Source organism: Neovison vison, chromosome 12 (assembly GCF_020171115.1).
Source record: "Neovison vison isolate M4711 chromosome 12, ASM_NN_V1, whole genome shotgun sequence".
Classification (NCBI taxonomy): domain Eukaryota; kingdom Metazoa; phylum Chordata; class Mammalia; order Carnivora; family Mustelidae; genus Neogale; species Neogale vison.
In genome coordinates, this window is record NC_058102.1 from 63,351,251 (window position 1) to 63,373,018 (window position 21,768).

Sequence of the window (21,768 nt, forward strand, 5' to 3'; positions counted from 1 at the left end):
TGTATGTAAGTGTTCAATCGCTATATTGTACACCTGAAATTAGTATTACACTGTATGTTAACTAACTGGGATTTGAATAAGACCTTTTTTTTTTTTTAATAGGTAAAGACCTCTTTTTTTTAAATTTTATTTATTTATTTGACAGAGAGAAATCACAAGTAGACGGAGAGGCAGGCAGAGAGAGAGAGAGGGAAGCAGGCTCCCTGCTGAGCAGAGAGCCCGATGTGGGACTCGATCCCAGGACCCTGAGATCATGACCTGAGCCGAAGGCAGCGGCTTAACCCACTGAGCCACCCAGGCGCCCCTGAATAAGACCTTTTTTTAAAAAAATATTTTATTTATTGAGTTACCAGAAGGATAGCACAAGCAGAGGAGTGGGAGAGGGAGAAGCAGGCTCCCCACTGAGCAGGTAGCCAGATACAGGGCTTTGTCCCAGGACCCTGGGATCATGACCTGAGCCAAAGGCAGATGCTTAATCGACTGAGGCACCCAGGTACCCCTTGAATAAACACTTAAACAAAAAGAAATTAGGAGCACCTGGATGGCTCAGTGGGTTAAGCATCTGCCTTCGGCCAAGGTCGTGATCTCAGGGTCCTGGAATCAGGAACTCTCTGCTCAGCAGGGAGCCTGCTTCCGCCTCTCTCTCTGCCTCCCTTTCTGCCTATGTGTGATCTGTCTCTCTGTCAAATAAATAAATAAAACCTTTAAAAAAATTAGTGGTAGCACATAATTTGAAATGGGCTTATTATGTTATCTCTTATAATAAGAAGGCTCTAGGAAAGAAGGCTTTAGGGTTAGTGAATTCATGACTTAATAACATTGTAACAGACATAGGTTCTTTATTCTCTCTACCTGGCTACAACACACACTGTTAGCTTCATCCTAAAGCTGAGTCCACCACTTGTGAACCATAGATGGCTGCTGGTAGCAGCATTGCTTCCTTCTGGGAGGGTGAAGAATTTTTTCCTAGAAGCACTAAGCAAAGTTCCCCTCGTGTCTCATTGAAACACAGTGACTAAGAACTACCCATCCTTGACCAAATTCCTGCCCTTAGGGGTGGAATCACCATGATTCGTGTAGAGAGTCAGTCACAACCTCCACTGTGTATAGTTTGAAGAGAGTTGAGAGCTGGAGCACGTCTCTGGACCTATTTGCTTCAGTAAAATGCTGCAGTGGTAACAATCAAGTCTTTTGACTGATCAGCAGCTCCAAGACCCCCTTGGTGGGCATCTTAAAATTTGTTTGATCTTTTGGGCCAATGTAAAGGGTGGCTAATGATAGAGATGTGATAGTAAGATTAGATTCTTTGTTAGAAATATTGAAACCAGCAGGAAAGACGATTTGAAGCTATTTTTAGTTAGATCTCCCTCTATATTAATTTTAGTCTTTAGTTTTGCCATCAGAATCACCATGTGAAAACATTCATTGCTTCTGTTCTGTGTTTGTTTTAATCATGCTTTACTTATTTTTTTTTCCTATGGGATATTTTAATTAGGTTCTTGTATTATAGTTGCATTCATATCTTCTTTTTTTAAAAAAAAGAGTCTATTTACTTGAGAGAGAGCACAAGCAGGGTAGAGGGAGAGGGAGAAACAGGCTCCCCGCTAAGTAGAGAGCCCAATGTGGGGCTCAGTCCCAGGACCCTGAGATCATGACCTGAGCTAAAGGCAAATGCTTAACTGATTGAGGCACCCAGGCACCCCCCCCCCATTCATATCTTCTTATTTTAAGATGAAACTAAAATAGACTGAAATGATAGCTAAAGAGAAAATCACTACCAGCTTTTCCCTGGATCCTTCCTTTTGATCCCCGGTGGTGGGGGGGAAGGAGAGGGAACCCTCTTTTTTACTAATCTCATAAGATTAGTAAAAATACTAATCTTAGAAGATAATTTCTTTTTTTTAAAGATTTTATTTGTTTATTTGACAGACAGAGATCACAAGTAGACAGAGAGGCAGGCAGAGAGAGAGAGAGAGAGGGAAGCAGGCTCCCTGCTGAGCAGAGAGCCCGATGTGGGACTCGATCCCAGGACCCTGAGATCATGACCTGAGCCGAAGGCAGCGGCTTAATCCACTGAACCACCCAGATGCCCAGAAGATAATTTCTGAAGTCACTTTATCTTCTTTGCAGTTATCTACAACCTTTGTCTTTAGAACCCTATGCTGAATCTCAAGAAATTGTTGGCCATTTGTATTCCTTCAGTATTCCTATTACTGTTATACTAACAGCATATTGGAGCATTGACGAGCCTAACAATTATGTCCACAAGGAAGAAAACAAAACTGTGACATAAATGTGGAATGACTCATCATTATGACCAAATGACTTCTTTTCTTGCCTGATTTCCTCTTCACTCAGCAACACATTGTTGCTAAACATGAGGGTTAGGGTATCATTTTGAAATGCTTTTTGTACAGAAGCTTTATAATCCCGCTCCATGTCTGCCTGTTAGATATCTTGGTGAGTTACCGGGGTCTCTTGACCTGCAGATGATCATATTTATTATGTGAGTGTCTCATAACATTATGAATATAATAAGATTATAACTGAAACCAGTTTCTTAAACTGAAGTAATTAAACCAGTCTTGTAGACAGATGCATTATAAAGTTTTATTTTCATTACCACCTAAAAGGAAAACGAAAAGGAAAAAGACAGATGCTTTTCTTTTAGCAACAGAAGTCTCTACAAGAGCCACCAGTTTTTCCTTCTAGGAGCAAATATTGTATGTGATCTGACTGAAGGATGGGAAATAGGGAGAAAAAAATAAATGGGATTTTTCTGGATAGAGAAACAGTAGTAGTGGGTACTTCCCTAGAAATTAGTTTGATATTCAAAAGCAATGTAAAGGAAGGGAGTATAACATGAATTCTCAGAGTATACTGATGATGTTAGTAAGTTCCCCTTGATAAGGAGAGCCCAAATTGATAAAGATTAACTGAAGGAAGAGTTTTCAAAGCTAATAGTAAGTATGTGGCAAATTGACAAAGCTATTTTATTTCCTCAAAGGAAAGTGACCAGACATAGGAACAGTCACCCTAAAATACTGACAGTTCAGTGCTGTGATTAATAGTGTAGGTCCAGACTGCCTGGGTTGGAGTTCCACCTCTGCGGCTTACTATCTGTGTAATATTGGACGAGTTATTTAACCTTTTGTGCCTTAGTTTCAAATTTTGAAAGTCCGTCCCTTTATAATTTGTAGAGCTGTGAGTTGCCTTCTGGAAAATCAAGAAAGGATATTACTAACTTTTAATATTTTACTCACATCTTCTCTGCATGCAAAATGGTTCACAGATCAGCTTCCCTCATTCCTTAAAACCAGTTGGGAAGAAGCAGACAGAGCCTAATGTGCTCTGGGAGGCCAGGGACTGTCAAGTTCCCTACTGTTTACTGAGGGAATGGGACACTGGAGAGCCTTGAAATCCAAGTTTCAAAGCTCAGACTTGTCGTTGGAGCTTTGAGAAGTCTAAGGGCTGAAGATTTTGAAGGAAACATCAAGAAACCAGACATTTCTATATTTGAATCATGCTTATCTTTGCATCCAGTCCCTCTCCCTTCTCATGCTTCTCTTCCCTGAAGAGTTGATTTTTATTTTCATCCTACTTGGAGGGGAGGTATGGATGATAATAGTGACTCAATTCATGGCAGCCATTTTCAAAGTCTGCCAGAGGTAGGTGTTTGGAGACTTGCATTTTGAGATACAACTTCCTTCCTTCCTTGTAACCAGAGGTGGCCGTGATTCATCACAGGGTCCCCCTAGTTTCCTCTTTAGTCCTCTGATCCCTTTTAGTCCCCTGAGCATCTTCCACTAGGCTGCAGGCTTCTTGTGGGCAACCAGACTCCTCCTTCTCCATAGCCCTAGGGTGCAGACAGTGCCTGGTACCCAGTAGATGCTTAGTTAATATTTGTTGAGTCAGTGGTGCAGAAATGGATGTTTCCCAGTGTCTGCGTATTCCTTTTTGAACCACACCATTGATAAAATGTGTTTTGTCTTAAAAAATCGCACTGTAATGAATATAGGGTACATTTGCAATGTAGACCAAAAAAATGCTATTGTACTTATTAAGTGGTTGTATAAGCTTTTGTGAGCTGGCCTAGGAATTTCATCACTGTTTATGTATTCGTTTTCTAGAAAAATTCATTCTAAGTCCCCCTCAAAATTTTTGCTCTGAAAGCATTTTAAATTTTGATCTATGTACCCGTTTGGAAACCTTGTTACATAATTTATGGTATTTTTCCTTAGTTGTAGAAACTGGAGTTTACTGAGTTTTAAAAAATACATTTGTGAAGTATTGGGTGTTGCATTAAAACAGCTTGGGGCTATTAAGAGTATCCATTCACCCCCTGTGTTTACACTGTGGAGGGCTACTACCTTGATCAAAAAGGAACATTTTCTGAGTTGCTGAGACCCAGTGTGGATCTTATACACCAACAAGTGAGCTCTCCACATTTTATTTTGTGAAGGCAGGAGCACTTGAAGAGATTTTCAAGAGAAGGAACTGGGAATTTTGTGGACAAAGTAAAAGAGGGTTACTGCAGGAATAAATACATTGTTTTGGGGTTGGTTTGTTTGTTTCCATGCCTCAGGACTGAATCACTTTGCAAGTGCAGTTGAGGGTCCTTACTGTTACTTTGACTCTTCACTCCCTGGTCATTCATGCTGCAAGAATCCTAGTTTCCCACATTTCTTGTTGTGGCAGCCGTAGTCAAATCTGTCATCTTCTCTCCACACCTTTGTGTTCCTCAGGCACTGTACACTGTTCGATGACATCATTTTCCTTCTCAGTCATCTTTCATCACTCAGTTACTGACTGATAGAACTAGAAAACTTTGTCCTCATTCATGGGCATCTGATATTCCTTTTCAACCTTACTTTCTGCTAATAAGAAGCAGAAATGCTTCATGCCTGAGAGACTGGTCTACTAATAGATTCCTGTGTTTGTTTTTCTTGTGCAGACACCCATCCCTGCCTTCTGACTCCATACCTCCTCCAGCTTGACTGCTCTGTTTCCTGCCTGCTCTTCCACTTCCTCAGGGTCTTGGGTCCAATGGTTCAGTCTTCTCTCTTTCCTATCTGGCAGACCCCTCCTGTTTTCACTTTGTTGCCTTTTTGTGTAAAATTTCATGCCGAGTACCACTGGAGGGCACGCAGATGACATACTGGAGCTGAAGTCTCTAACCTCGGCTGGATAGGCAGTGTTGCCAGAGAATCTAGCCAGCTATTTCTTGCTTTTCTTTCAATGTTCTTCATTCTCCTCTGTACTTTTTTAAAAAATTATTTTTATTTATCTATCTGAGAAAGAGAGCAGCAGCGGAGGGAGAAGCAGGCTCCCCAGTGAGCCAGGAACCCGATGCAGGACTCTATTCCAGGACCCAGGATCATGACCTGAGCCAAACGCAGTCACTTAACCCACTGAGCCACTTAGGCGACCTGTCCTCTCTACTTCCAACCTAACATTACCTCCATCACTTTCTCAACAGTGGGCTCAAGGCTGATCTTCAGAGTTAGATAAAAGCCAAAGTATAGGAACTCCAACTTCTTGCCTGCAAATCTAAGCTTTTTTCCTCACTGTTAACCATGGGAAAGTTACCCTCATTGTGAAGGGTTAGTCATGCTCTACTTTCCTCTCTTGGACATTGATCTCTTTTTCACTCCCACTGGTTTTGCTGCATTTGAAAGCCCTCATACTCGCGGTATCTCCCCCTTCAACATTTACGCTTGCTCACTTGCTCGCCAGCTCTTTAGAGCCTGTTCTGTGGATATGGACATATCTTGAGCTTCTACTTTACAGCTCGTTTTCAGGAAAGAGTTGTCTCCATTATCTCCATTTTCATACCTTCTTTTCTTTGCTCAGTTTATTGCAGTGTGACTTAAAAGCCTTAGCATGTCTCTAAAATTGTTCCCTTTAGTGTTACCAGCGACCTGCCAGATACTAAACTAACAGATATTTTTCAGAATTTATTAATCTCTTAGATCTCACCGGTTGCCACTGGCTACTCCTTTCCTCTTGACAAAAGCATTTTCTTGACCCATTCGACCCTACACGCTTAATTTTCAGGTGTCCTTTCTCGTTTTCCTTTGCGAATTGCTCTTCTTCCTGACGCTTGCAAATTGGTATTGATCATGGCCCTGCCTTCGGTCCACTCTTCCTTCTCTTTATACGCATCCATCTACAGTGTTACTGAAATGACCATATCTGTGTCCATGATACCCGGATGTGTATCCTCAGTTCCGATGTCTCTCTTGATGTGCAGGTTTGAGCCATCCTGCGAATAGCACATATTTACTCAGAGATGAATAGCTCAGCATCCACATCAAAACTCATTCCTTCTCCTGTGGTAGCTAATTTAGGGAAGGGTTCTTAGCTCTCCAGTCTGCCCAAGACATAAGCCTGAAAGTCAGCCCGACTCCTTCCTCCACATGTACTGATGATGTCACTACACTGCAGGGGTTTCTCATTACTCAGAGTAATCAAAGCTCTTGCATTTGGCTCATGTTCCTGTCATGATGTATTCCCTCAAACCTCTCCAGATACATCCTTTTCTTCTAATTCTGTTTTTAAATTTGAATATAATTGACACACGACATTGTATTAGTTGCTGGTGTCCGACATAGTGATTCGATATATATACATATATTGCAAAACGAGCACCACAGTAAGTCTCGTTAACATCCATCACCATCGTTACCGATTTTTTTCTCGTGATGAAAACTTTCAAGATCTACTCTCCTGGCAACTCTCAAATATATACTACAAGTATTATTAACTGTAATCACTGTGCTATACACAGACACATCCTTTTCAACCTGGAGCACTCTCTCCTTCATGTGAGAAAGAAAGGCCATTCTTTCTCTACCTCCAGGCCTTTTAACTCTTTTCCCCCAAAATACTCATCTGTGTACCCGAGTCCTCTGCTTGCTCTTCCCATATACACACCAGATTATAGAAAAAGGCATAGAGTCACTTTCTTTGATCAGCACTGTTTTCCCCAGCAGTTTCACTGTTTTCTGCCTAGTAGTTATTCCAGAATCAGTTTGTTAAATACCAATTTTAGTTATGACTCCAGTATTTTAGTGTAACAAATCTCAATATTTTTATTTAAGTTAAAATCAGAACATGAAATTTTGCTAGAAGGTTAAATGTTTTAGGATGGCTTCCAGAAAATTCAGTTACTTGTTTTTAGGTAATACCTTGGATACTGTAATGTGTCTGTCCTTTCAGAGTCTTCAAGGCATAGCACTGGGAGAGAGGAAATGTACTTCTCTGAAGGTTCAGAATATGCTCCTTATGACTTCACTCATTTTTAGTATCACTGAGTGCCTAACAATGACCCTAACCCTAACCTAGGGTCTGGGGTTAAGCTGGTGAATGAAAACTAGCACTGCCTTTGTCCTCTAACACTCTGAGCCTCAAAGAGGGAGACAGACTTTTATTAAGATCACACATCAGAAGTTGGATTGAAAATTGTCACAAGTGCTTATGACTGAGATGTTCTAAGGATATGTGAGCGCTGGTCAGTGATGCAAGATTCTTCTGAAGTTACAGCTTCCAGCATTTTTCATTTGTTTGTTTTTGGTTTTGGTGCTTCTGCAGATGAAGTCCAGGCTCTCATGTGGTGAGCAGGCAGTATGCTACTGCAGGAATCAGAGGGGAGGTCCCGCTGGTTAGGCAGCATTAGGAGCAAATCAGTAGCAGAGCTGAGTGTGTGCCCAGGAGGCAGGAGAATCTGGTGACAGATAACACAGGGCAGATAAAGTAAACGTGTTAGAATGCATCTTTTGATTTTTGTTTTGTTTTGTTTTATGGATATTTTCATCACAATGGAAAATTACATGTGGGAAAAAATTTAAATCAAATTGCATCTGAAAATGAATCATCTTTACATTATTTACCTTATGAAAATGGGAAAGAGTAACGGAACTGAAATGCTCATAATTGAGAAGAATTAGTAATGGTACAATTATAGTTTCACTTTAACAATGGTCCTGAGAAATAAAAGACAATTTATAATTTTGTGTTACTTTCTACAAATAGTTTTATGGAAGTTGGGTTTTTTTTTAAGGTTTTTTTATTTTTTAGGTTTTTTTGTTTTCTGTTTTTTTCCTGTGAGAAAAGAAACTTAACTCTGCTGGTTAATGAGGGAGCAGCACTCATTCAAAAAGATCTTCCAACAATTAGGGTTACTTAAAAAGGCGGAATACTGCCATCTGTTGTTCACTGAAATTGTTTTTAGGCTTAGCAAACAGAACCTCAGGTTCAAGTTTAAGAGCATTTCTCAATCTAACAGATCAAGGACCATCAAAATTCATCAGCTTTTATAAGTACATACTCATTTCAGAGATTTTTAATTTTTTTATATTCTAAACTCATGCTCAGTCAGAAAACCCAGTTTCTTTGACGAACAGAAATAATAATGCTTTCTAATTACATAGCAATTTATACTCTCCAAGTCTTCCTGCCTTTATTTCCATGAGCAATCACAAGAACAGCACCTTACCTGAATTCCTCATACTTTGACCAGCCGCCTCATCTTTTTCTAATTAGAAGAAACAGAATCAGCCTGGAAGTCAAAGGCAGCTAAGGTTATCTTAGCAATATGGGCGCTTACTAGAGTAAGTGATTTAATAAGTATGTTTTATTTCCTAAATACAAAAACAATATTCTGTGTTAATTGTTATTTTTGAAGCTCTTGAGCAAATTTGCTAGCGTCTGGAAGATACTTAGAAAACAGAGGGACTGCTTTAACAATTTTTGGCTTAATTACAGATAGAGTATAGGGAAATCTCTAAGGCCACATGGCCACATACTATATCCTGTTTGGTAACATGGAGTGCTCTTTGAAGGTCAAATGAGAAGGAAGTTAAGAATTCTCATAACTGCTGCATTTTGCTGTGCCTTACCTCTCACATAAGGGCGGCCCACGGAGATGTTGGAAATCAGTTTGGTGAAAGGCCCTGTATGTTTCCCTCCTACTGTACGCATGTATTATCTTAAGGGGAAAATCCAAATGTAAACTCATATTCCCTACCAGAAAATTAAAATAAGCAAACATCTGCTTCCTTAGGATGGCATTTAGCCAGAGTTCAGCCTACAATGAGTTACTGCAAAATTTTCACATGATTTCATTTTTAAAAAATTTCCCAACCAACTTGAAGTCTAAAATTATAAATGGATCCTATGAAAGTATAAACACATATGCAATTTTGCTGGCTTGGAGGTCAGAACCAGTAATACACCAAAGAACCATTTATCAATCCAGCTCACCTTCTAAGTGAATTTAGTACATTGGAGACCAAGCTGCTACTCCCTGGTACCACAGCCAGCCTCCCAGAGAAATATGTGGAGCGTTGGGGTGGCAAAGTGTGCTTTAGGGATGTGGGAGACCCCTCCCAAAAACCCAGCAGGCATCTTTTCCCAGCATTGAGGACCAAAGTTGGGTAAGAACCGGCCCAGTGACTTGTTCCTTTTATGTGTCATCCCTTACACTGTTTATTCCTCTCTTCTCCCAACTCCCTCTTCACCCTGAGAATATTCTTCCCATGCTATGTTTGCCTCCCAGGGTGCCTCCCAGGATGACTAAATAGAAAGGAAGGGATGGGGGAGGACAACTTCCAACAATGGAGCTAAGATGCCTGCTTTTAGAATTCCTTTCACATACTGTGTTGTAAATTATACCAGTGCAATCAACCATATTAACTGAAACCAGGACTTTTGTACAATTACTTTCTGAGAGCCAAAAATTAATCTCAGAAGTCTTATGAGTATATGGGAGGAGGGAGTGCGAGCTTTAGCTTTACCTAGAATAAGAAGTGAAAGTATTTGGGTTTGTGTTGTGGTGATTTGGTTTTGTTGATGAAGAAATGCTGTGTTTATGATGCATTCATTTGTGAACAAACTCCTGGCCCAGTATATAAGGAAGACAAACACACGTGCATGTGCAGCCTTTACCACACCGTTTTTTTCAGTGCAGTAATAATAATGGTGGTAATATATAATATTTATCAAACATGCCCTGTGGGCCAAGCACCTCTGCTGAGGTCTTTATGTGCTGGATTTCATTTACTCATCAACAATACTATACAGTCAATATTATTATTACCCCTTGCTCAGAGATAAGAAAATGAATAAGGAAGATATATGAATTTTTTGAAAATCTCAGCAGATCCAACATTTGGATACAGGCAGACCAACTCTAGATCCTCTGCTCTCAAAGGCACCACGTACTAATTCATAAAATAAATATTTGGTATTGATGAATGAGTACAACTTCCTCTCTTTTTATCCCAGGTCTTTGTAACTTTGCTTTCCAACTTCTCCTATAGACAGACTTCTGTATTACATACACGATGAAGAAAGGCACATGTTCATTTTCGCACCCTGTGTGCTAATTCATAAACCAAACTTTATTTTCTCCTCTGGATTCAGGGGTGGTAATGAATAGCTATGATGTAACTATTTATTATAAATGGTTCCTTTCACTGAAGGACTTTCAAGTGAAGGGTGTTGGGTTTAAAATGGTGTGGAGCTCTCTTAACAGAACCAGGGCTGTTGTTGGTCTCTTCATTTTTTTAAAAGTTTTAAAGCAGAGAATTATACAACTTCGGCCTGTATTTTACCTCTCATAATATATCTTAACTTACTACATAGAAATATGCAGGCTTTCACAAATCTTTTGGATGAGGAGCCAAGAATGTTTCTCTTTGAGCACGTGTTCACCATATCAGTTGGAATGTTCTCTTTCTTCTATGTACCACATGGTACTTCATTGTACACAACTGCCAGTTTCAAATTATTTCTCGCTGGAAGTGACTTAGGTACTTGAAAGCATTTTGAGTTCAAATCTTTCAGATAGGTTATCATTTTCCTTTTGCATGTTTACAGTCATACCTCCCCTACCTAATTTAACAGAAATCGATATTAGGACCTCACTTTGATGAAATATATTTATGAAGTCTTAAATATTCAACTTTGTCTTTAAAGCAACTTTTTGGTTTTTTACTCATGTTATCATTGGTTTATGGATATTATATTAGCATAGGTAATTTACAGTGACAAAATACAACTGGCCTGAACAGATGCGGGACCAAAGGAAACTGATATTTGGCAAATGTACAGCTCAACTCTTGGGAGAAGAATTATGTAAAAGTTCCAGGGAATAGCCTCTACCCCCCCCCGCCGCCCCCCACCGAGTGCTCAATGCATTTTAATGTAGAAAAGAGACAGCATCAGTGACTCAATCATAAGTTAAAGGTAGCAATGTGAAACAAAGAATTTTCTGTCTACATAATACTTTTTAAATTGTCTTTAAAAATTTTAAATGCTGCTAATGCCAGGAAATAAGTTCTAAAATCATTTCCTTCCCTCTTCTTTGATGTATATGTTTATGTGTAGATGCAAAATGCTTTAGATTTATAGAATTGAAAAGGATCTTAGGAAGGTCTAACCCATTTCTCTGATTTTGCAAGTGGGAGGAGCCTGTGTACCCCCAATGGATACAATATTGCCTAGAGTAAACCTTTGATTAGTTTTGGAAACCATGCTGAGTTAAAATATTAAACAACGTGGCGGTCTGATTCAAGGCATACAGCATCTCAACTAGGTTATGTAGGTAATTGCCTTGAGTCTGGTTCTTTGGCATTTGTAACCTATCTTTGGGTTTCATGTAGAGTTATGAAGAGAGATTTTTATACTGCTTCTAATTCTTTTTTTTTTCCCCAGTCAGAACAAATTAATCTCCAAAGCAAATGACTCATCAGATGATTCACTAATTCACTGACTCAGAAGACTTGAGAGTTATTATGTATCTTCCACTTCTAAGCAAGGATGTATGCTTAGTTACAGGGATGAAATTTGATTAAGTTATCAGTTTAATTTGATTAAGTTATCAGTTTAATCTTTGCTTCAAAATATGTAGGAGGAAGAACTATTAACTTCTATACCTTCTGTTGGAGGGAGTTGGTGCTGCCTCCAACAGAATTCATCAGGAATTAGATGCATTACAGTAGCCCCATTTCCTATACCAGATAGCCGCCCTGATCATTTTGAACAGCAAATTGTTGTTGACCTCAGTTTTCCCAGTCCCTTTCTGATTTTTCCCGTGGGCAGCTTCTCATTCTTTAAATGAAATGGTGTTTGCTGGCTTCTTTGTTTTCATTCACCTTGTTCCTATGGTTATTTCCTAAAACTGTTCAACAATTATTCCTTTTAGAAATTCCCCATTTCTGAATAATATTTTTACAGAAACCCAAACACAGTGCTACACTAAATAATCTGGTATGCTACTTAAAGATATATAATTTTATTTTACATACATGCTGTGAGTTATTTGATCACATGAATTTATTTGTTGGAATTTTTCAAAATTTGCCTCTTAGGGTAATTTTAGAAACTTGGGTGCCCTGCATGGAGGGCATATCCTTTGTGACTGCTGTAAATATGCAGAGCCTTCCCTTTTATCATGCTAATAGTGTGATTTCAGAGTTTTAGTGCAGCAGTTGTAAGAGTGAAAACAAATTTCCTATAATTGAATTGTTAATACATGCCTATTCTAGGAGTTATGTTTAATGGTGTGTTTGTTGTTGTTTCTTTAACTTCTTATGTGTAATTCCAGATTTTCCTGGCCTTTGGTTTATGATGCGTAAAGTAACTTTGAAGCAATTAGATCATATTATATACCAAAGCATCTATGTATTCACATCCTGGAGTAGAGTAAAGTAAAGTGGAGTAAAGTAGACTGGATGGAGATAACAGGGAGAAGGGAAAATATTTTAAAAACTGGGTGCTTTGAAAAGTGGTGGATTTACCAGGAAAATCAGCTATTTTTAGTTTAACATATAAAACCACACTTTCCTCAGCTGTTTATCAGACTTAAATTCTGGATTTTCTTTTTAAAGGTGGTGATCCAAATCTAGTTGTCATTTAAATAATGTCCAGGGAATTACACTTGCATCTTCTTAAATGTTATATATAACTATTCCTATCATAAGGAGAACTTGGAGAGTAGAATGTCTGATATTGCTTGGTCACTTAAAAAAAAAATTGTTTTATCTCTACCATAAAAAGACTCAACTGGTTTTATACTTCAGTATAGTTCCCTACTGCTCTCAAAGATGATTTCAGGCTGTTAACTTAAGACTTTCCTCTTAAAGTAGCTTTCATATAAACTTAACCTTTACTATTTATTAACACGAAGATTTCACCAGTTAAATGGAATATTTCTGAGTATTTATTGGTATACCTAGAAATTTAGTTACATTATTTTCAAAGTTGGATAGGGTATGGCAATACCCTCTGTGTGAGTCACTCTTTTTCATATTTTGTATCATCGGACGAAAAAACTACCATCAACCAAAGCCCTTCTCTCCTAAAATTCCTTAATAGTTATTCCTTGGACTCTTCCGTGTCTTTATAACTTGCCTTCTGCTTATTGAAAGAGAGGCCCATCTGTCATGTGTGGTTAGTCTTGGCAATTTTGTGGCAAGCAAATCTGATTGTTGGTTTTAGATTTTATGCCTCATTGAAACCTTTAGTTACTTGAGCGAAAAAGTGGTGGTAACTTCTATGTGTGATGCAACTTTTGACTGTTGTACAGTTCTATTTTTGAATCAGAAAACTGGTGTAGCAAAGACCTGATTTCATTCCTGTATTAAGTATACTTCATTAAAGTATACTTTTTCAATAGTAAAAATGACCACTTTGGTTTCGTAGCCAATTCCAGCGTTTATCATTTACTTCTCACTGGCATCAATATTGCTTTGTTTTTGCTTGAAGACCTTTGCTTTGACCAAAGCTATGGCATAAAAGGCATTAAAGTACATAATGAATGTCTTTTCTAAATTCTTACCTAACGCTAACAATGGCTTAGGAGAATGAGTTCAGTTCTATTTGCGTTTTAAAATTACTTTAGAATTTTTAAGTTTTTTTTAGTATATCAGAAATGTATCTAGTACTTAAAAAGAAAATACATTACTAAAAAGTCATAAAATTAGAGAATTATAAAAAAAAACTTATTCTCTCACCAATAGTTCATTAAAAATTATAATTCGAGTTACCAGTGAACATGCTCTACTTTTTCTTCAGGTTTGTAAATTTTGTTTAGTGAGAACATTTTGAGAAAAGCTCTTTAATTATTAATTACTGGAACATAAACTGTTAATTTCACTGTCAGAAAGTCTGAAAATATTATGTCCTAAAACAGTTTGACTTAAATTTTCATTTTTTAAAGGGAAATAGTGTAGTGACTTTTGATTTTAACATTATTAGAAAAGCATGGATAGGTATAAATATTATTCTTTCAGAAGGTCATTCTGAGTGAGTTTTTTAGAAGCATCATAATTAGGGGTACAGTTGAAAATACGTGTTTCTGAAAGGGAATGTTAATTTAGTTTGGTGGCATATCTTATGAATGTTTTTGAAGTTGGCAGTGTAGGTGCATATGTGAAGGATGCATGATTGTGTATCCTAAAACTATTAACATTACTCTTGAATTTTTATGTTGGTCCATCATGTGTATTTAGGCATCCAAACAGAAGAGCATGGCACAGTGAGTACCTAAAGCATTAAATAATTACAGATATATTTAGGAACATCAGGTTAAAAAGTTCAACATATATTTTGGAGTACTGGTTTAGCTCCTAAGCTCTAGAACCAGAGTATTTGTTTACAGTCTGATGTTGCATGTCCCAGCTATCTGATCAGGGTTCTGACAAGTTCTCTTTTACTAATAAAAATGAAGTTAGTAAATGAAGTACTTTGCAGACTTGTGTTAAGCAAATGTAACCTGCCACTATGATTATGATGGTTACTATTATTATTCCATGGTAAAAGACATAACTGCTCTATGTCATAAATTTATCCATTATTTATAGTTGGTCCAGGATAACATCTTCATGTATGTTGTATGTTTTCATAATTTTTATATTTTTCTGATTATAAAAAATAATACATATTCACTTTTTTGATGACATATTTTTCCCCACCAGTGAATAATGATGTATTTTTTTCAAGTAACTATTTGTAGATCTACCCAAATCTTATAAAAAACTATATACCACCTCATTGTTATACTACAACTTTATTTGTATCATTTTTTTCTATCAATGTGCATTTATGGCTGCATTCTCTGGTTGTTGTTAGAGAGATATTGTATCACTTTATCCCTTTGTCCTCATATTTTTACATCTTTGCAGTTTTTCTTTAGACGTCTGTCAACCTTGTTTTCCTGGATCATAAAATACATACATTTAAGTGACAAATTGATAGAGTCAGCAAAATGCCCTTCCACAAACAATGGGTTGTTTTGACTCACTGTTCACTTGCCCAAACTATAACTAATACTCGGTGCTCTCAGTCCTTTGTTATTTTGTCACTTCGATGAGTAAAGTTTTCATTATGTTAATTTGTATTTTTAATATTAGGTAGACAAGTACATTTATACATTTGATTATTTACATTGTGTTTGTGTTATTTGGTTATTCCTTTTACCGAAATTTGTCTTTTATTGATTTTTTTTTTTTAGAAGCTCTTCATTTGGATATGTTTTGTCTTCTCTGTGTGGCAAATACTTTCTCATTGCTTTTTCTGTTTACTTATGGTATATTTGCTTACATAGAAGCTTATGTCTTTAGATCTGCCAAACTGTCATATATTTCACCGACAGTTTATGAATTCATATTTTTTAAAATTTAATTTTTTTTAGTGTTCCAAGATTCATTGTTTATGCACAATACCTAGTGCTCCATGCAGTACATACCTTCCTTAATACCCACCACCAGACTTATCCTTCCCCCGAACCCCTCCCCTCCAAAACTCTTAGTTTTTCTCAGAGTCCACAATCTTTCATGGTTTGTCTCCCCCTCCGATTCTCCCCAACTCACTTCTCCTCATGTCCCTCACGTTATTCCTTATGCACCACAAGTAAGTGAAACCATATGATAACTGACTTTCTCTGCTTGACTTATTTTGCTCACATAATCTCATCCAGTCCTGTCCATGTTGATACAAAAGTTGGGTAGTCATTCTTTCTGATGTAGGTGTAATATTCCATGGTATATATAAACCATATCTTCTTTTTTTTTTTTTTAAGATTTTTATTTATTTATGTGAGAGAGGCATCGCAAGTAGGCAGAGAGGCAGGTAGAGAGGGGGAAGCGGGCTCTAGGATACGAACACTTGTTCCATTCCCCAGATTAGGGAAATTTTTATTCAGAATTTGTTCAACTATATCTTCTAGTCTCCTTTTTTTCCTCTGCCCCCTCAGAGATTCCAATAATTCTGATGTGGGAACATTTCATGGCATCATTTATTTCACTAATTCTGTTTTCATGGCTTCTAAGCAGTTTGTTCCAGGCCTCTGCCTGATCCTTATTTTCTATGAGTCTGTCTTCTAGATCACTAATTTGATCTTCTGCCTCGGTTATCCTAACTGTTGAGAGTATTTAGATTAGATTGGATCTCACTGATAGCATTTTTTAGTACTGCCAGATCAGCCCTCACTTCTACCCTTAGAGAGTCTATGTTGCTCTTAGTGGTCTTCTTCAACCTAGCCATTGCCTGGATAATTGTTACCCTGAATTCCCTTTCCGACATACTGTTTGTGTCCATATCCAATACTTCTGTGGCAGAGAGCACAGTCTCTGAATTTTTCCTTTGTTGGGTGTTCCTCCTCGTAGTCATTTTGGTGAGAGGTGGTTGAGGGGATATATAGCTGAATATGTCAACCACGATCTAAGCAAGGTGCTCCCTTTTGAATGTATACAGCATTGCATTTGGTCCTTCCAGCAAGTCCACGAAGTAATATTGGTGTTATTTTCTCAGGAAAAAAAAGACAAAGAACTGGGCATAAGAAAATCAAATAGTCATCAAATAATCAGGATCTGTTTGAGAGAATCTTCCTGAGACAGTGAGGAGACCCTCAAGTTCGAATTTACATTATTTTTTAACATTCCAGCATTATAACTTAGGCCCTGCTCTTTCTTTTAATAAACTTATATATGTTTAAATTTTCATCTCTCTGAAGTTTATCTTTAAGTCTGTTGTGAGAAAATGACTAAATTTTTCTTCCAAATACATAGCCAAGCTTTTAACAGTCTTTTATTGAAAAACTCCAGAATTACAATTTTTATACTATTATCAGTATTGAGCACTTAAAGTTGCCAGCACAGTATTGAGTGCTTTACATTTATTATCCCTGTTCTTAGAATTACCTTCTGAAGCTGGTGCTATGACTGTATCTACTTTATAGATGCAGAAATCACAGCACGGGATCTTAGTGACTTGCTGGAGATCATGCAGCTGGAAAGTGGTAGGGTTAGGAGTCAGAATTTAGACGTAAGTGGCCTAGCTCCAGAATTTGCACCCTGATTGCTAACTGCATTGTGGCGTTATGTGGGTTCCTTGTGCCTCTTCCTGTGGCAACTTCCAGTATTCATGGTCTTCTGTATGCTGTCTTGAAGCTTCATCTACCTTCTTGGCCTTGTCTCTGCCCATACTCTCCCTTGCTGTCATGCCTTCCTGCTGGCATTCTGGTCCAAGCAGTAGAGTGGGGAACAATCCTGCCCTCTGTTTTTTGTGCTTTCCTTTCTTCAGCAAAGAGAGTGTAAGGACTCTTGGTCTGATAGGCATTTTAGAAAATATGATAGAGGTGCCACAGAATACCAGAACTAAAATTACTGTTCTTACAAACAACAAGAAGAGGGATAACGTGTGAATCTGATCAAAAGCCAAAGGCTTTTTGGGCCTATCTGTTACATTAATTAAGTAACTACCATGGGGCACCTGGGTGCCTCAGTCAGTTAAGCATCTGCCTTTGGCTCAAGTAATGATATCAGGGTCTTGGGACCAAGCCCCACATTGGGCTACCTGCTCAGCAGGGAGTCTGCTTCTCCCTCTCCTTCTGCCCCTCCCCTCTTCGTGTGTGTGTGCGCTTGCTCTCTCTCTCAGGTGAATAAATAAAATCTTAAAAAAAAAAAATTTACCATATACCAGGCTTAACTGTCACATTAAAATATTACTAAAATTAAAAGTTTGCAGTATACTAATGTTATTTTTAGAATGAAATTTCTAAATAACATGCATTAAAATACTGAGCTCTTTACAAGGAATGGCTGATAGGAAGTTTTTTCCAATTCACTGAAACTTCTTGCCTTTTTTTTCTTTTTTTAAGATTTATTTATTTTAGAAGGAAGGAGGGGGAGAGAGTGAGGGGTGGGAGGAGCAGAGGGAGAGGGAGCGAGAATCTCAAGCAGACTCCCTGCTGAACACAGAGCCAAATGCAGGGCTGGATCTCAGGACCCTGAGATCACAACCTGAGCTGAAACCAAGAGTCGGAAGCTTAACCGACTGAGCTGCCCAGGCATCTCAACTTTTTGCCTTTTAAAAGCTAGTGTTTATCTTTTTAATTTCTTCAAATATGCCCCGCCCCTCCCAAAGTTACAACATTAAAAAACGCTGTGACTGCCAAAATGGCAAAAGCCATGGCAAATTTTGGCAAAATTAGAAACAGAAATGGGACTTGAATGTTCCTTTACTGCAACTTGAAAGAGTCAGTCAGCCCATTTTTTTGGAAAAAGCCCCCTTTTAGTGTGTGCACCTTCAACTTCAGGCCTTTTCTCACTTGAGTGTTAATCTGTTTGGTGTCTCAGTCCTCAGGGACCAGTATTACTGTGGATATTGCCGTGATGGGGGAGGCTCACGGCCTCATTACCGACCTCCTGGCAGACCCTTCACTGCCCCCCAACGTGTGCACGTCCTTGAGGGCAGTGAGCAACCTGCTCAGCACCCAGCTCACCTTCCAGGCGATTCACAAGCCCCGCATGAATCCTGCTGTTTCCTTCAGTGACAATTACACCTGTTCTGATTCTGAGGAAAGCTCTGAAAAAGACAAGCTGGCTATCCCCAAGGTAAGTGTGAATAACCTATCACTAGAAAGGTTAAACGTCTTCTTTTGCCTTCTAGGTCTGTTTCTTGTCATCCCCAGATCCAGATTCATGTCAGTGACTCAGTGAAGATGTGTTGATTGTGGACATCAATGTAATAAAAACTTAAACATAAAGACTTGTGTCCTGATACCTTATAGCTTGCTATAAATGAAAGTTTTACTTTTTTTTTTTTTTTTAAATTCAGACTCTGAAGAAGTTTTTACTTCCATATGCCAGACTCTATTTTGTGAGACAGGAATGTAGCCTTGAGGGGTGGAGACAGGCAAAAGTCTCTGCTTCCTCTCATGTTGTTCTATTTAAAATCCCTCACCCTCGAAAACCCCGAGATCGGCTGCTCATGATTTCTTTGTGTGATACTGTTCACAGTATCCTCCTGGGTTTCCCAAATCCAAGAAGTTTTGAACGCAGTTTTAATTGATTTTGAATGACTTCAAGTAAAAGATGGCCTTAGTGATTTGTAAATCCCTTTTTTTAATGTGTAAGATGTAAGAGTATTACACATGTAAGCTGTAGGAAATGGGATCCTACAACCAGCTTAGACCTTGCGTTAGTTGAAAATGGGTTATTTTAAAGACTAAAAAAATCAGAATTTAAGTCCTTTCCAGCATGTCTTGCATGGTTATATGTTTGGTAAAGAGGCATCTGTCCTCTCAGGCTGGTGGTCAGTCAGGAACACCCATGACTTAGCTTTTGTGAGTCTCTTGTCTCAGGAATGTGTGTTGCACACAATTTAGTCAATTAGGTATTTACATAATTTTCTTGGAACATCTTCTCTGGGAAAGGTATGGCTAAGTATGATGTGACAGTCAAGGAATAGAGATTAACTGATTTCTTTCAGTATCAGAATAGACATGAAGTTAGTGGGATTTTTAGGCATCAGTCCTGGTATTTACAGGGCTTGACCTTTTCTCTTCCTATTGAATTACCTTCAAAGATGCATATTCAGATCTTTAAGCAATATGGGAAACTAGTCTCTGAGCTATTCTTGAATCTCAAGGTGCCATATACCTCTCAAAGGCTTTTGTTACCTTCAGGAAACCAGGATTCATCTTTGAAAAGAATGGCTCAACGATTGGTCTCTTGGGGGTAACTAGTAACAAATAAAAATGGGTCAAGCTTCTACCTATTAGTACTATATTGTTGTAGTTGTATTAGAAGACTACCTTCCTTTTAATTTTTAAGTTGAAGGCCCTCTTCAGAGTGCTGGTACTCATCCTGGTAAGCTCAGACTCTTGCCTCCCTGCCATTGATGCCACATACCCTGTTTAGGATATCACAGGAGAAGAAGTAGTTATGAGAGGGTTGCAGGTCAACTGACAGACTCTTCTGTTGGTACTGATGGTATTACCCTTATGCCTGATGTCTAAGCCATGCTAGTCCCAAGAAAAGTGGTGCGTTTTGTGAGTTATGCTCTTACCTTCAGCTCCGGGTTTTTCTAAGTCATGAAATTAATAAACACTTTGGTGTGGAGACTGTCTTGCTAGAAGGTAAAAATTAATCCATGCCTCAAACAAGCGACTTTTGAGAAAAAGGCTTTTGCCCATGATAACTAATATAATATATGATAAGTGTGTATATCCTATTGCACTGAGGTAACTATAAAGTTTTCCCAAAGGTAAATGACTCTCATTCCTATAATTCCACATTATAATCATCATTTAAATGAAGATCCCCAAACGATAATTTTATAATATTCATTCTTTTATTGAATTCCTGAGCTCCCAGTTTTTAGATGGGTAACATTCAGCCACTGTAGTTTAATAAATCACTTCCAATTAAAAACCCATTTTCTCCCATTGTATTATATAGAAGTCAGTGATCAAAAATATGCTTGGTAATAAAATCACTCCTTCTTTCTAGCGCCTGAGGAGGAGTTTGCCTCCCGGTTTGTTGAGACGAGTTTCGTCGACTTGGACAACCACCACCTCAGCCACAGGCCTCCCCACTTTGGAGCCTGCGCCTGTACGGAGGGACCGAAGTGCTAGCATCAAACTGCAGGAAGCATCTCCATCAAGGTTAGGCAATGCTCCTGTTGGTTTCACATCTCTTAGAGAAGTTATGTAAATAAATTCCTTTATAAAGGAATTACATACATAAATTCCTTTATAAAGGAATTATATACATAAATATACATATTTATATACATAAATCCCTTTTACATAAATCCCTTTATAAAGGGATTGTAAATTACAGAGGAAAAGTGGCCCAACAATTTATGTTTGGCTGGAGGCCAGCTTTGAAAATGAAGGTATATGGTTTAAATGCAAAGGACTCTACAGATTAACATCAGATAATAGGCTTAAATTGTATTGCTTGGTCTTAAATATAAATGGGAACAGTGACTTGAGGTAATGCCTGCCAGTGTGACAGGAAGGGAAGAGGTGAGCAAGCTCAGAGTAGTGGTAAGCTAGATTTTGCCTAGACTGAGATTGATACTGAGATTCTGAAATGGGAAGCATCCAACCTGACATTTGTAAATTGTTGTTAGAGTTTCCCCAGCCCACCAGACCTGTTATCCTAGCATTATATGAAAGGCAAAAGATCAGATCAGAAGGTAGATCATTATCCTAAGAGCACCTGTATGTTCAAACATTTGGTAATCTAAAGTTTATTTAGACAGAGCACAAACTGGTAGCTGCCAGAAACAGGTGGGGGAGGGGGTTGGAGTGTGCCAGATGGGTGAAGGGGATTAAAAGGTACAAACTTTCAGCTTTAAATAATTATCATGGGGATATAACATCAGCATGGTAACTATAGTTAATAATATAATAATAATAATAATACAGCATTATTACTATATTATCACCATGCTGTATCGCACATTTGAAAG

At 38.2% G+C, this 21,768-nt stretch overlaps 1 protein-coding gene across 3 annotated transcripts in view; it reads left to right on the top strand.

The window, feature by feature from the left end:
- Positions 1-21,768, top strand: part of PDE3A (phosphodiesterase 3A) — a 324,042-nt gene that overhangs the window by 244,014 nt on the left and 58,260 nt on the right. For all 3 annotated transcript variants that reach the window (XM_044229305.1, XM_044229307.1, XM_044229306.1), the window contains exons 3-4: positions 18,642-18,899; positions 20,799-20,953. In XM_044229305.1, the coding sequence (XP_044085240.1) occupies positions 18,642-18,899; positions 20,799-20,953 (413 nt within the window). The remainder of the gene's footprint in view (positions 1-18,641; positions 18,900-20,798; positions 20,954-21,768) is intronic.